The sequence below is a fragment of the Anguilla rostrata genome, chromosome 17, assembly GCF_018555375.3.
Source record: "Anguilla rostrata isolate EN2019 chromosome 17, ASM1855537v3, whole genome shotgun sequence".
Lineage (NCBI taxonomy): Eukaryota > Metazoa > Chordata > Actinopteri > Anguilliformes > Anguillidae > Anguilla > Anguilla rostrata.
In genome coordinates, this window is record NC_057949.1 from 25,979,237 (window position 1) to 25,993,099 (window position 13,863).

Below are 13,863 nucleotides of genomic sequence, written 5' to 3' on the forward strand. Positions count from 1 at the left end.
CAAGGGCTAGTACCAATAATGTTATTGGGGAAGGGGGAAAAAAAAAAAACAATAACATATTTGCAGTTAAACCACGCTCAGGTATTGGCATGGGGACACTGATAATACCTCACCAGCTGCCTTCAAAGCTGAACATCGCGGTGCTCGGCAAGCTTTCCCGACGGCATTTCTTTTTTTTGGAAACGCAAAAAAATGGCAGGAGGTGGAATGGACCCCCCCCTGTCAGATTTTCACAACATTTGTTTCCCGACCACGGAAAGGTAATTAACTGCACCTTCCTGGCAGTCGACGTTACGGTCGGAACCGAGGGAGACGCTGCCGCCAGCCAATCAGCTCTAATTAATACCGCATAGCTCTCGGCAGCCTGCAAAAAAGCAGTGCTCCCGTTTTTATTAGGGCAAAGTAAACTTGTTTATGGCCCTTGTGGTGAGCCTCCCCTCCGCCAGTTAGGTCTGGACGTTTGTTTGCCGCAACGGGGACCTGTGGAAAAACAGGAGCGGACCTTGATGTCTGATCCACAGAACAACGGTGTAAAACAACCGCTACATTTTAAGTGTCCAGAGCGTCTTCTGGAGCTGGGCGAGCGCCACAGTTTGTTTAGGACAAAGAAGTCCGAACGGGTGAGGAATTATTGCTGCCTTTGGCCTTTAATTCTTCGATCTTCCCTGCATTTTGAGCAAAGAACGTCCACAATAATTGCAGTTATGGTTCAATATATATATATTTATCATACAGTGTTTATGTACGCACGTTATATAATTTGTTTTCTCGGTCTCGTTAAAATGTTGAGCGATTAAACCTCAGCTGTGGCTGCAGTACGCCCGGGGTCAGTGCTGATTTCAGACTTTGGCCATTTTGTTTTTTCCCCCCCACTTCTACGCGTAATTATTTTGGCGGCCATGTTCCGAAAATATGAGTCTTCTGATTTCCCCTCGCAGTGGCAGAACTGTCTGTCGGCTCATTGCCCTCCCCTCTAACAGCCACTCTGGGTTACTTTCTCCTGATTGGAGTCATCCAACTTCCCTGGGCTGAAACTTTTATTCTTTGTTCTGTTGGGTCTGTGTGTTATTTTTATTTTATTTATTTTTTTCCTCCTCACCTTTGTTTGGCCAGATGTGGTATTTTTTTTCCTCAGCCAACACTAAAATCTAATTGGGTCAGGGAGATGGCCCCCGCCCCAGGCCCCAGCCATTTCAGTTCTCCTCTTCAGCTGTCCTTTCTTTCAACCGGTGCTTTTCAGTGAAGCCTTCCACCCCCCACCCCACACACACACCATTTCTTTCGCTTTCTCGTGTGTGTGTGAGACAGTGAGAGAGAGAGAGATACGGAGACAGAGAGAGAGAAGGAGACAGAGAGGAGACAGAGACAGAGAGAGACAGAGAGAGAGAGAGAGAGAACTACAGATCAGGAGAATAACTTCCTCGCCGTGTGCCTATAGCTCCAGTTCTGACACAGCGCTTATAAATTAACGGACTGTGAGGTAAATCAGTCCCGCAGTTCCTGCTCTCCCAGCCTGTCCTGCAGGTTTGCTGTTTTAACCCTTTAAGGTGCAAGATTCCAAATGTGTGATTAGAACTGAACATTCTAATGCTGATGTCACAATCACTGCTGGTGTGATTGAAAGCAATGGAGTTCTAGAACACCGACTTAGAACTCTGAAAAAAAAAAATATTCCAAAAACCTCTTCAAAAGCTGACTGACTCTTATTGGACAATGTGTATTTAATGAGGAAGGTATGCTGAGGCAGAACTGGAAAAATATCTTTTATGAATCTAATATAAATATTGGAATAGAAATATTCATTCTCTCAACTCACACTCCAGGGGTTGTTGTTTTTTTCTTTTCAAGCAAAAAAAAAACCCCCCCAAAAAAACCCATCCTCAATGACCTTATTCATTATCAACAATTTTCAAGTTAAAATGAGGACAGGATTGCTGGAAAATTCTCTCCGTTTTCTCACACTTGATAAGTGAGGCTGGATAACGCGTCTGGAGGACGTTTCGCTGAAAAATCAATTTATAATTGACTATAATTGGCAGATAAAAAATGAACATAGCAGTCAAACTGAAAGCATTTTGAATTAATTTACAAAACGGGTGAACAGACAACTAGCTGTTGGCACAAAATAGCAAGCCATTCACCAAGTCAGTTCACAGAGAACTGTGGGCTCTGCTGGTTTTGGGGTTTATTTTACGTTAAAATCGGCCAATCAGCCCCCAGAAACAAGGTGAGGCGAGTCAGCTGTAGAATAAACTGCTTCCATTTATCAAGCCATTGCCAAAGAACAATGAAAAGCAGCAAACCCAGCAGCTCCCCAAGGCCACCCTCACAGACCCACTGCACTGGGCGACCAAACAACTCGCAATCCAAGCCTCATTTTCAAAATGGCCGCCAGTCTGAACACGGTAAATGGGCAAGACCTGCTCCACTAAATAAACAAAGTAATATATCCTATGTAGTGCACACTTTCAACAGGCACAGTAATATATCCTATGTAGTGCACACTTTCAACAGGCACAGTAATATATCCTATGTAGTGCACACTTTCAACAGGCACAGTAATATATCCTATGTAGTGCACACTTTCAACAAGCACAGTAATATATCCTATGTAGTGCACACTTTCAACAGGCACAGTAATATATCCTATGCAGTGCACACTTTCAACACGCAGCCTTATATCTCCTATTAAGAGCACACTTGTAAGAGCTCTTTATGACTGGTCTTCAGAGTGCCCAGTCCCCTTGCCTGAATATAGGACAGGAGGCAACTTAATACTGTTGATCAGTGGGGTGGGCCTGGGCCCGCTGCTGTCCCTCAGACAGTACGCTGCAATACCCATGATAAGACAGAGGACGTTCGGACTGAAGCCCCTTGGAAAGTTCAAGCTAAAAATGAAGACGCAACCGAATGTCTTCTGCGGAAGATGCATGCGCTTGTCTGTGAGGCGCGTCCCCACTCGTTTATTTTGGTTATTTATTTCGGTGGCTCCGTTCCCTCCTCCTCCTTTCCGTCAGCCGCCGGACGCCCTGCTCCCCCCAGCCTCACCCCCCGACTCAGGGGCGCCCTACTAAGGTGTCCCAGATTCAGGGGTGCAGAGACTCGCTGCCGCGGAAACAGACGGAGCGACTCAGGAGAGCAACGGCCTCCAGCACTAACCTTCACCCTCCGCTGCCACATTCACCCTCCACCGCCACATTCAACTGCCACCACCACAGCAGTGACCTTCACCCTCCGCTGCCACATTCAACTGCCACCACCACAGCAGTGACCTTCACCCTCCGCTGCCACATTCACCCTCAACTGCCACCACCACAGCAGTGACCTTCACCCTCCGCTGCCACATTCACCCTCAACTGCCACCACCACAGCAGTGACCTTCACCCTCCACCGCCACACTCACACTCACAGCAAAGTTCCGCCTTTCAGGCGAGACGCTGGATTTATCTTGGAGACTCCCTCAGGTGATTAAAGACCACCTTGAGGTGATTAAAGACCACCTTGAGGCTATTAAAGACCTCCCTGAGGCGATTAAAGACCTCCTTGAGGCTATTAAAGACCTCTCTGCCCTTACGACAGGGTAAGAGCCCAGGTGTTGCCCCTCAGGAGTTGACCTCAGGGCCCTGGTTAAGGTCCAGAGTCACAGGCCTCCCAGCAGCCATCTGGCTGACCCTTACGGCAAACTACTTCCCTTCTCCTCGATTCCCTGACTAAACCACAGAGACTGGCTCCTAGTTACCCTCGGTGGTAAAATAAAGGTTAAAGCAAGGTTTTGTAAATTATGAAATATGGAATACTCTTAAGTGAAGTGAACCGATTAGTCAAAATCTAAAATAATAAATATCGATTTGCCTCACATTGGGGGAAAAAAAAACTATATGCCTTGATCAAAACTTATTGATACAAGTTCTTCCTACAATTATTGTATGCTGTTAGTTGTCGATTACAAGTTCTGCAATTGCAAATCCCGTACATTTAAGTTTTAAGTTTAATTGCTTTGCCTTTTTCTCTCAGAATGTTAACGGTACTTCTCATGAAAGAAAGTTTTTTAAATATATATTTCATGGATATTTTTCAGCACAACATCAATGCTTACCGAGGCCAAGCCCACAGATTACTGAGTAACATGCATTTCAGACATCTCCGATGGACATCTCTATCTAGGGACTCTGACGAAGGTCAGAGATGTCCAAAAACGCAAGTCATTTTAATCAACAAGTTGCAAGCACAGCAAGTGCTCCTTTTAATTTTTGCTTTTGTGCACCTCCAGCACCCGTGGTCAGGCGTGCAAAAACCCCCACTCTCATACAGGAAGTCCTATAGCCCTCCGAGCCTTAAACGTATGCGCGTTCAGTACATCTGCTGCGACGGTGTATACACACAGGATGCCCAAAATGGCATCCTCTACCCAGGCCTAAAGGAGAGCGTTTCCGGAATACAAATCAAGGCTCCGGATCGCTATCGGTAACATTAGACTTGGCTTTGGGCCCAGAACACGGGCTGGTTAAAAACCTGCCACGGTATGCGAGCTGACGTTCTCCCTCTCTCCCAACCTGAACCGCACCCCCCCCACCCCCCCAACCTGAACCGCACCCCCCCCCACCCCCCCAACCTGAACCGCACCCCCCCCACCCCCCCAACCTGAACCGCACCCTCCCCTCCCCTCCCCAGTTTGACCTCCAAGGGACAGCCACTTTTCTGGCTGTTCTTCAGAGCTCATTGGCTCTTAATGTTTGTAGTGTCACTACGTCTTGGCAGACCTTCCAGCCTTCCGGCAGACTCTTCCAGTAGATCCTTCCGGTCCATTGGACAGACTTGGCGCGATGTGCCATCCTACGCATCATCGTCTCACGTTGCAGCAAGGAACTGTGGTCACGTTACGGGGGGCAGTGGCAGGGGGCTGGGGGCTGGGGGCTGGGGGCTGTAGTTCTAAGAGGCCTGATAATCGGCTGGCCCAGACCCGCGCTCGCCGGGCTGTGAGAACGGAAAGGCGGTAGATGGGCTGTGTGAACCTCGTTTGCATATTTCTGACGCAAAGAGTGTGACTCACCGCTCAACACGTCAACCGGTGTGAAAGACAGGTTGTTACAGAACATTACATTTTTTTAAAAACATAATTACTATGCTACCTAGCCATTATCACATAACTGCCATATCACAATTTGATGGTGGAGTATTTGCACACATTATTCTAAATGTTGAATTGGATAAGCCAGCAGTCCACCCCTGACAGATTTGCATAAGCTTAGTAGGTCTAAGAGATATGCTCCCTGATCCTCCTCCCCCCCTCCCCCCCAACATAACAACCCTGTCGTACAAAAATATTATCTCACCATTCACTGTTATCACAAAGGTTTCATATTCCTGTGAACTGAGTGGGTATGCGAATGTGTGGTGTGTGTGTGTACGTGAGTGTGTGAGAACAAAATCAATAAAATCAATATAAGGGAAAATAACTGGTGGGTCGGGGGCTGGTGAGGGGGGTCGTGACGGTGGGGGATGATTATCCCTCCCTCCCTCCCTCCCTCCATCCCTCCGTCCCTCCGTCCCTCCGTCCCTCTGCAAAGCCAGTAAAACGGTACCGGCAGTGGAAGTGGACTCGGACCTGCGTCTAAAACCCCGCCCTTTCTCCCACAGGTCACTACGGGAAGGAGAATTTCCGGAGCGGGGTCCAGGACCACAACTTCATCTCCTCCGGCTTCGTCACCCTGGGACGGGGGCAGCTCAAAGGTAACCGCTCGTTACCGCGGCAACAGCCTCGCTTTCAAATAAAGAGCGACGCTGCTTCCTCTCCTCTTTTTTTGCAGTTTTGTTTCTTATTTCTTCCACGGTCCCCCTGTCCTCTCTCTCTGCTGGTGAGGAGCGGTGCGTTTAATTTTCAGACCCAGTTTTCGAGGCCGAGACACAAACAGTTCCTCCCACAATGACCGCAACGGTCTTATTAAAACTGACAATTCCAAAATCAGAGCAGCACAATGCATTACTCTCTGCACAGCACACGTACGTGAGAGAATGCAGACAGCCTAAAGCTGAACACACAGAAAATCTCAGCACAAGCTAATAGTCCAGTCAGTACCAACACCCCAAAAACCAGCAGACACTGCGGCCCTCCAGGACTGGAGTCTCACACCTGCACTCAACAGGATATCAAATGTATTGGAAGCATGAGGGTCTAGATATTGGTGCATGTGTGTGCACATGACTGTGTGAGTACCACAAAAATATTCACTGAAAAACTTTTATGGACGCCGTGGATCACCTGACTAAATTCTATAATTAATTTTTTTTTTTAAATGAGCACGGTTCAGGTGACCCTCTGCAGCCAATGAGCTTTCAGTGAGGTCACAGGTCAGCGGTTTAAAGAGGCCGTTTATTCTCTTCCCACAGCACAGCACTCCATAGACCTCAGCGGACAGATGTCCTGGCAGGACGAGCTGGATGTCCCGACGTCCTACAGTAGGTGTTCCCGCCGGACGGGGGCCGGGATGGGGGGGGACATGGGGGGGCGCGCGTGATCTCTCTGCCACACTAACCGCGGGACCTCGGCCCGCCGCCGCGTGGCACAGGGGTGTACAGGGAGGCGGGGGGGGCGGGCAGAAGCCCTCACTAACCACCCGTCAGAGGGCCTGTGATGTGTGCCTGAGGATAAAAACTCAACACTTTCCCAGGGGTGCTTTTCTGTTTTTTTTTTTGTTTTTTTTTTCCCTACTCTAATATTTATTGACCTTTGCCATAAAACTGAATTTTATTAATGTAATCCCCCCCCCCCCACCCCAATTACAGCACGGGGTGGTCAGTGGAAAATGTGCCCCTTAAAATGAGCCCCTTAAAATGAGCCCTTTAAACCAGGAGAAGCTGTGTCAGTCACAAGCATTAGGATGCCCGTGCTGCCAGCTTCTCTCGGATCCAGCCGGAACCGGCCGCGAAACCGTGTGGAGACTTCAAAGCGCGAGCGGCAAGCGGAGCGGGAAAAGACCGGTCCGGGGCAATCTCGGGCATCGGCAATTTAATGCAGCGTTTCAAAAAGGAGACTTCTTATTTCTCTGACACACAAAAAAAAGAAAGAAAAAGAAAAAAAGTGTGGTGTCCCAGATTCTGGGGCACGGTCCAGTGGCGTGCGTTCTGGTGAAAACACCGCGAAATGGCAAATGACGTGCGGGTGAAGCGCCTTTTCCGTCGCCGGCGCTGACACGCAGAACAAAGGCAGCATGACCCCATGCGTACGGCGCGTTCTTAAATAAAAAAATATAAGAAAATGAAACAATTGGGTGCATGGCCAGCTTTGAAAAAAGGGCCACACAAAAAAAAAAAAACTAAACAAAAAACAATCCATCATGTCTTCGAAGGCTTGCATTCCAGAACTACAGATAATTATTCATTCGTCAGCGGTCAGACGAAAGCAAGTCAGCGGCCACCGCCGTTTGTGCATGCAAATGCGGACGTGCGTGGTTGGGGGGGGGGGGTGAGAAAATGCCCTCGCAGTTCTGTGCAGCCCCAGTGTCACTATTTAAAGCCAAACGCAGCCAGGTTAGCCAGCAACACGCAAAATGGAAAACAGGACCACAGCGCGGTGGGGGGGGGGGGGCGGGGGTAGTGGCGGTGTATCACGGTTTCTGGACGAGAGAGAGAGAGAGAGAGATGGAAGGTGGCTCAGATCTTTTATATTACCTCCACCTCCCTCACTTCGCCCCCGGTGACTGATGGAGCAGGATGGGGGGGGGGGGGGGGGGGGTTGGGGGTTAAGATTGACCGACTTTTTCCCCCGGAAAAGATTTATCTGACGTGGGTACGGGGGGGGGGGGGGCTGGCTGGCCGCCCAGCAGGACAGCCATAAATACACATGGATGGGGGGGTGGGGTAGGGTGGAGAGATTCCGTCTCCACGTCTCCACATGACAAACACCCGTGTCATTTATCAACCCCTCACAGCTGCGCAGACCGGCCTGCTGGCGGCATTTACACGGGCCGCCAGTCACCGTGGCAACAGAGGGGTTCTGCATGTTGGGGCGCAAAGCTTCAGAAATCCTGAAACGCACGCGGGGCTACGATGCGCCCCGCCCCGCCCCGCCCCGCCAGGCTCACATGAAACGGAAATGAAATGGTATTTTTATTATTATTATTATTATTATTATTATTATTATTAATAATTTTTTTGAACATGAACACAGAGCAGGTTAAATCCAGGCATCATGCAGGAACTGGGGTTTCAGAAGCTGGATCAGACTCGGGGTGGGACGCCTGGGGTTTCAGAAGCTGGATCAGACTCGGGGTGGGACGTCTGGGGTTTCAGAACCTGGATCAGACTCGGGGTGGGACGTCTGGTGATTCAGAAGCTGGATCAGACTAGGGGTGGGACGTCTGGGGTTTCAGAAGCTGGATCAGACTAGGGGTGGGACGTCTGGGGTTTCAGAAGCTGGATCAGACTAGGGGTGGGACGTCTGGGGTTTCAGAACCTGGATCAGACTAGGGGTGGGACGTCTGGGGTTTCAGAAGCTGGATCAGACTCGGGGTGGGACGTCTGGGGTTTCAGAACCTGGATCAGACTAGGGGTGGGACGTCTGGGGTTTCAGACCCTGGATCAGACTCGGGGTGGGACGTCTGGTGATTCAGAAGCTGGATCAGACTAGGGGTGGGACGCCTGGGGTTTCAGAAGCTGGATCAGACTCGGGGTGGGACGTCTGGGGTTTCAGAACCTGGATCAGACTCGGGGTGGGACGTCTGGGGTTTCAGAAGCTGGATCAGACTAGGGGTGGGACGTCTGGGGTTTCAGAAGCTGGATCAGACTCGGGGTGGGACGTCTGGGGTTTCAGAAGCTGGATCAGACTAGGGGTGGGACGTCTGGGGTTTCAGAACCCGGATCAGACTAGGGGTGGGACGTCTGGGGTTTCAGAAGCTGGATCAGACTCGGGGTGGGACGTCTGGGGTTTCAGAACCTGGATCAGACTAGGGGTGGGACGTCTGGCGATCTTCTCTAAACGATTACGAGCCGATTTGTCCTTGCGTTTACCCGAGTGCTCTTTCAAAAGACACGTTTTCTGTAATGTTTGTGTGTGAAGCCCATTTTAAAGCCAGCGTTCCCCGCTTAAAAGATGCCGCAGAGCTTCTTCTCCGGTGTGGGCCAGCTCGAGCTACAGTGCCCTTTCGGAAGGAAAAAGGCTTGTACTGAAGCACTACCAGGCACAGTGCCACCCCTGGAGACTACTGATCAGGGCAGAGAGAGAGAGAGAGGGGGAAGCACAATGCGCAGGCTATGCGTGCTTTTAGAGAGATGCAGAAAAATACGATAGATAAAAATAAAATTCCAATAATTTCCCTTTTTTTTTTTTGAGTAAACTATCCCAAGCCCTAGACCAAGCCCAATATGAGAATCAGCCGATATACCTGCAGTCACAGCACAGAGCTATACCGATTTCTTCAGCAAATATTAATCTCTGCATAAAAGATATTGCGTAACATGCGAGTTGACCAAGGTAGAGGCTTCCACTGAGCTCAACGAAGTCAAAAGTACAAAAATAAGTCTTAAGAGTGGCCGGCGTGTTTAAGATGCTTACTGTCGGCGTTTTGTCGCACTGTGTGTTACGCTCCCATCGGTAAACCAGGAAGGCCGTCGGTAAGCCCGATACCTTACTGACAGCTTGACTGGTAATCCCTTCTGTTCTGCTGACGCGTGTGTAAACACACCGACGCGACCGGAGTCAGCCGACGTTAGCGCGCGGGAGGAAAATCCACGGCGAACACGGTCAGCATATTCCGTTCTTTCAATCTTCATCAGTGTATTTCCCAACCCCCCCCTCCCCCCCTCCCCCCCTCAACAGCATTCAGTCGAATGCGGTTCCTGTTCTGGCTGCACCTCCAGGGACAGACTTCCCTCCATCCCCCCATCCATTAACATAACATAACATAACGTAAGACGAGAACAGGCCATTCAGCCCAACACTGCTTGTTTACTCCTACCACTAAACTGTACTTAATGCTTAGTTTACCCAGAAGCCAAATAGTATCAAGCCGGGCCTTGAATACCCCCCCATCCCTCTATCCCTCCATCCCCCAATCCCTCATCCCCCTCTTTAGTGAGGAGTGTCCTGTTTATTTGCCCTTTTATTATTATTATTATTATTTATTTATTTTTTAATAATCGGACAACGGTGCTTCTCGCCCTGAGGGATACAGCATCTTGGCGTTCCGCGTATCCGCACTTTGGGGGCCGTGACCTCGCCCTTGTTCAGACGGCAGCGCATCACTCTTCCCGGACGGCGTTCCCGTGCTCCGTATCCGTAGCGGTTCGATACGACGGGGGGTCACACGTCAAGCTCGACATCAGGGGCGATCCGACATGACCAGTTCAAAGAGGTCTGCCAGGAGCAAACCCGAGCGTGATATTCAAAGCGGCTCGATACGAGGGAGCGGAAGACCTGTATAACACACGCGCTGTCAAGCCTCATATCCAGAGCAGTTTCATATACAGGAGGTGAGCACAAGCGATTTCCCAGGTTTCCACATTCAGGGGACTCGCATCATCACAGAGCCAACACTGCAGATTTAACCCTTTAATGCGCGAGATCACAAACGTGCGATCACAGCGTTCTTAACGGAACATTCCAGCGCTGATGGTCACAATCACTACCGGTAAAAGAATGCTTAGTTCTAGAGTTCCAGAATGCGGACTTGAAACACTCCAAAAACAAGTGAATAAATGAAAAACACTCTTCAAAGGGTTAAACCTGCACGCACGGCTCTCTATGGATTTTCATAAATTAGCCAGGAAGCGTTTGCATGCTAACGTGCTAATGGCGCGGACGCAGTGGGTTCTGATGGAGTGTCGTTCAGACTGCGATCCCACATTGAGAGGCAGTGACCCGGCCGCTCGAAGGCTCTCTCTCTTTAAAGTGAGCGCTCCAAGGCCAGGACCCTGATTGGTCCTCGCTCCTCCTCGGCGGCTCTGTGTGCGACGATGACGCAGTCGGGAGTCTGCGTATGCAGATGAGCGCGTAGCGGAACACGCGCAACAGCCGGTGACTAAGACGGGCTCATTATGAGCGGGTTCTGATAGCGGCGATGACGGGCTTGCGTCTATTAAGTGAATGCACACCCCCCGCCTCCCGCCTCCCTGCCTGCCGCTCCCCCCTACACCCATTACCCCCCACCCCCCCCCCCAGCCTCCCCGCCTGCACCCCCCCACCTCCCTCATCTGGAATTTAATGGACAGACAACAGTACCGACATGCGAGGAAATCCACGCATTAATTAACTCCTCCCCATTACTCACCGTTATTGTGTGGTTTTTTTTTTTAATGTTCGGCAGACTCTAATTTGAAATGGCCGACCGCGGATCGCGAGCCGCGCGTCTTAAATATGTACGCGCGTGACGCACTACCATCCGTGCAATTTCAAACGCGACATGAATTCTGAATGGGGGCGGGGGGTGTATGGGAGGGTGGGTGCAGGAGGAGGGGGTTGGTAGTGGGGGGGATGGGGAAGGGGGACGGGGATGGGGGGGGAGTTAGTCATGCATAAATGTATACGCTTGCGAGAGCAGAGGTACATCCTTGAACCGCAGACATTGCTCGCCGTCTACACGGTCGCCTCGCTGCGTGTGCACGAGCCGCTTCAGAGCAGAGAAAACGTTTCTTTTGAAGGGGCGACGCATAGCGGAAACGGGGACGGGTGCGTGTGGACAGTCACGCGCCATGGCGGGGGTTTAACGGAGCGTTTCTTCCCGTTAGCCGAAAAACACACACCGGCTCACAGAGGAAATGACCTCCTCGGCCGACAGGCCTGCTCTCCTAACGATCAGGCGACGCGAGCCCGTTCGTTATCGTCAGCCTCGTTAACGCCAATCCCCTCACGTGCGACAATCAGCCTTTTCATCCGTTCTGTAATATTCGTGCCGATAATTCATTTACCATCATTTAGTCGGAAGACCGTCTCGCGCAGAACGACTAGCAAGGCTACCGCGGCACGACACACGGATGAAATCAGAAACTAAAGACGCAGTGCACCTACAACGGACACACCTGAAGTCCTCACGCAGGTTAACACCTGGACGAATTCCCAGAAACCCTTTCTGCTCGCAGGTTACTGCAGGCTCACTCAGGAATGCTGTCACTACTACAGCTGTTTATCCCACAGCTGAAAAAACATATTTATGCTTGTACTTTTACCTATATTGATCCAGGTAGATCAACTGACAATTTTTCAACTGAAGTGACAACAAGAGTTTTAAGGAATGCAGGCCACTGTGTCAATCGTGTATTAGCACCTCAGTTTCATGTCTCAAAAGACAAGGCCTTCTACAGCACTGGAGTAGTACTGGGTCCAGAGGGAAGAGCGCCCCCTACTGGTCCACCATGAAACTAAGTAGTTTGAGCAAAAAAGCAACCCCCCTCCACACTTTTACATACATGCGGTTTCTTTCATTAGTCACAGCCATAATAAATGCGCAGTCATTCCATTTATTTCATATGAATTTTTTATATTTTAGACGCATGGGAAAATCGTAGCTAGATGGGTGTAGCACATCACCAAGCGGCCCAGAATCCCCTGGGGCTCACACTGTGGCGAGTAACGGGCACGGGGGGAGAGCTCGACGGCGGGGTGGCAGGGTAGTAGCGTTTAGTGTTTAGGGAGCTGGGCTTGAAACCCAAAGGTTGCAGGTTCGACTCCCAATGCAGAAGCGCTGCCACCGTAACCTTGATAAGTTCGCTGGAGCTGAATGGGCTACAGTAAGCAGCCGGCCGGTCACATGGATCATTATAGACGGAGGACGGCGTCTGATCAGAGCGTCTGCTAAACGGCTAAAGCAATTACAGTTATTTATGACCGACAACGCAAAGCAAAACATGTGCTCCTCCTTCCCCAGCACAACACCAGGAACCACTCTGACGCTTAACGAGCTTCTCCGCTTCCTGCCAAGTCGCAAAGCGACTCCTGCGCGTGGGGGCGGGAAGGGGGGGGGGGGGGCAAGGGGGGCGAGGCGGGGGGGCGATGACTGACGGGTGGAGATGGAGAGAGATCGGCCTGTGAGCGCACGATACCGGCGGAACAGAACCTCGTTTGAACGCGAGGACCGTCGGCGGAGACACCTGCTATTCGCCGATAAGTCTCCTGTTTTCAGAAAGCAATTACAATTTGACGTACCAGGCAGCGGGGCGTCCGGGGCCACGCCCCCTCCTACGAGGTAACGGTTAATGGAAGAGCCTTTTTTCCCCTCCCCGTTCGTCAGAAGAAAAAGGACAAAATATCTCAAACGACAGCCTCGCCGCACACGGCGTTTCCCCGTTGTGACGGAAAGGCGATTAGAAAGAAAATGCGTTTGATATTTTCCCATTTAAAAAAAAAATAAAAAATTGCATCAGCACATAATTGGGGGAGGGAAAAAAAAAAACAACAACTGCATCTCCGGGTCATTGTTAAACTAAACTCTGAATGCAGCCCGTGCAGAATCGTTTCTCTTGGCAGAAGCCTGTAGTTTTTTTGTTGAACGGGCTTGAATTGGGCTTGTTGCGGCTGGATCAGAGGGGTAATCTTGATTGCATTGTGTTCTCTCTCTCTCTACACACATATATATATATATATATGCCCTGTGAGATGGAGGGCATTAATTAGCTGCACAGTGATGCATTCAGCTGTGTATACTGCCGCAGGAGAAACTTATTTGCCATTTTAAAAATGTTTTTTATTTCTTCCCCCATTTAGTTCTGTTTAACTCCTCGGAGGGGCTGAGAACAGCGGACACAGGCAGCGGCTTATCACACACCGGCGGGGTGTTATCACAGTTCTGGCTCTCCAACAGCATTTATTTTATATGGCCTTTTTTAATCTTATTACAAACCCCCCTCTGCCCACGCCCCCCCCCCCACCCCCTT

General features: G+C 50.3%; 1 protein-coding gene and 1 long non-coding RNA gene across 4 annotated transcripts in view; one reads left to right on the forward strand and one right to left on the reverse strand.

The window, feature by feature from the left end:
• Positions 1-13,863, reverse strand: part of LOC135243615 (uncharacterized) — a 111,423-nt gene that overhangs the window by 70,723 nt on the left and 26,837 nt on the right. The gene's annotated exons all lie outside the window — the stretch shown is intronic.
• Positions 1-13,863, forward strand: part of LOC135243614 (protein shisa-6-like) — an 80,011-nt gene that overhangs the window by 21,558 nt on the left and 44,590 nt on the right. The window contains exons 4-5 of the mRNA XM_064315563.1: positions 5,638-5,730; positions 6,388-6,456. Of these exons, the coding sequence (XP_064171633.1) occupies positions 5,638-5,730; positions 6,388-6,456 (162 nt within the window). The remainder of the gene's footprint in view (positions 1-5,637; positions 5,731-6,387; positions 6,457-13,863) is intronic.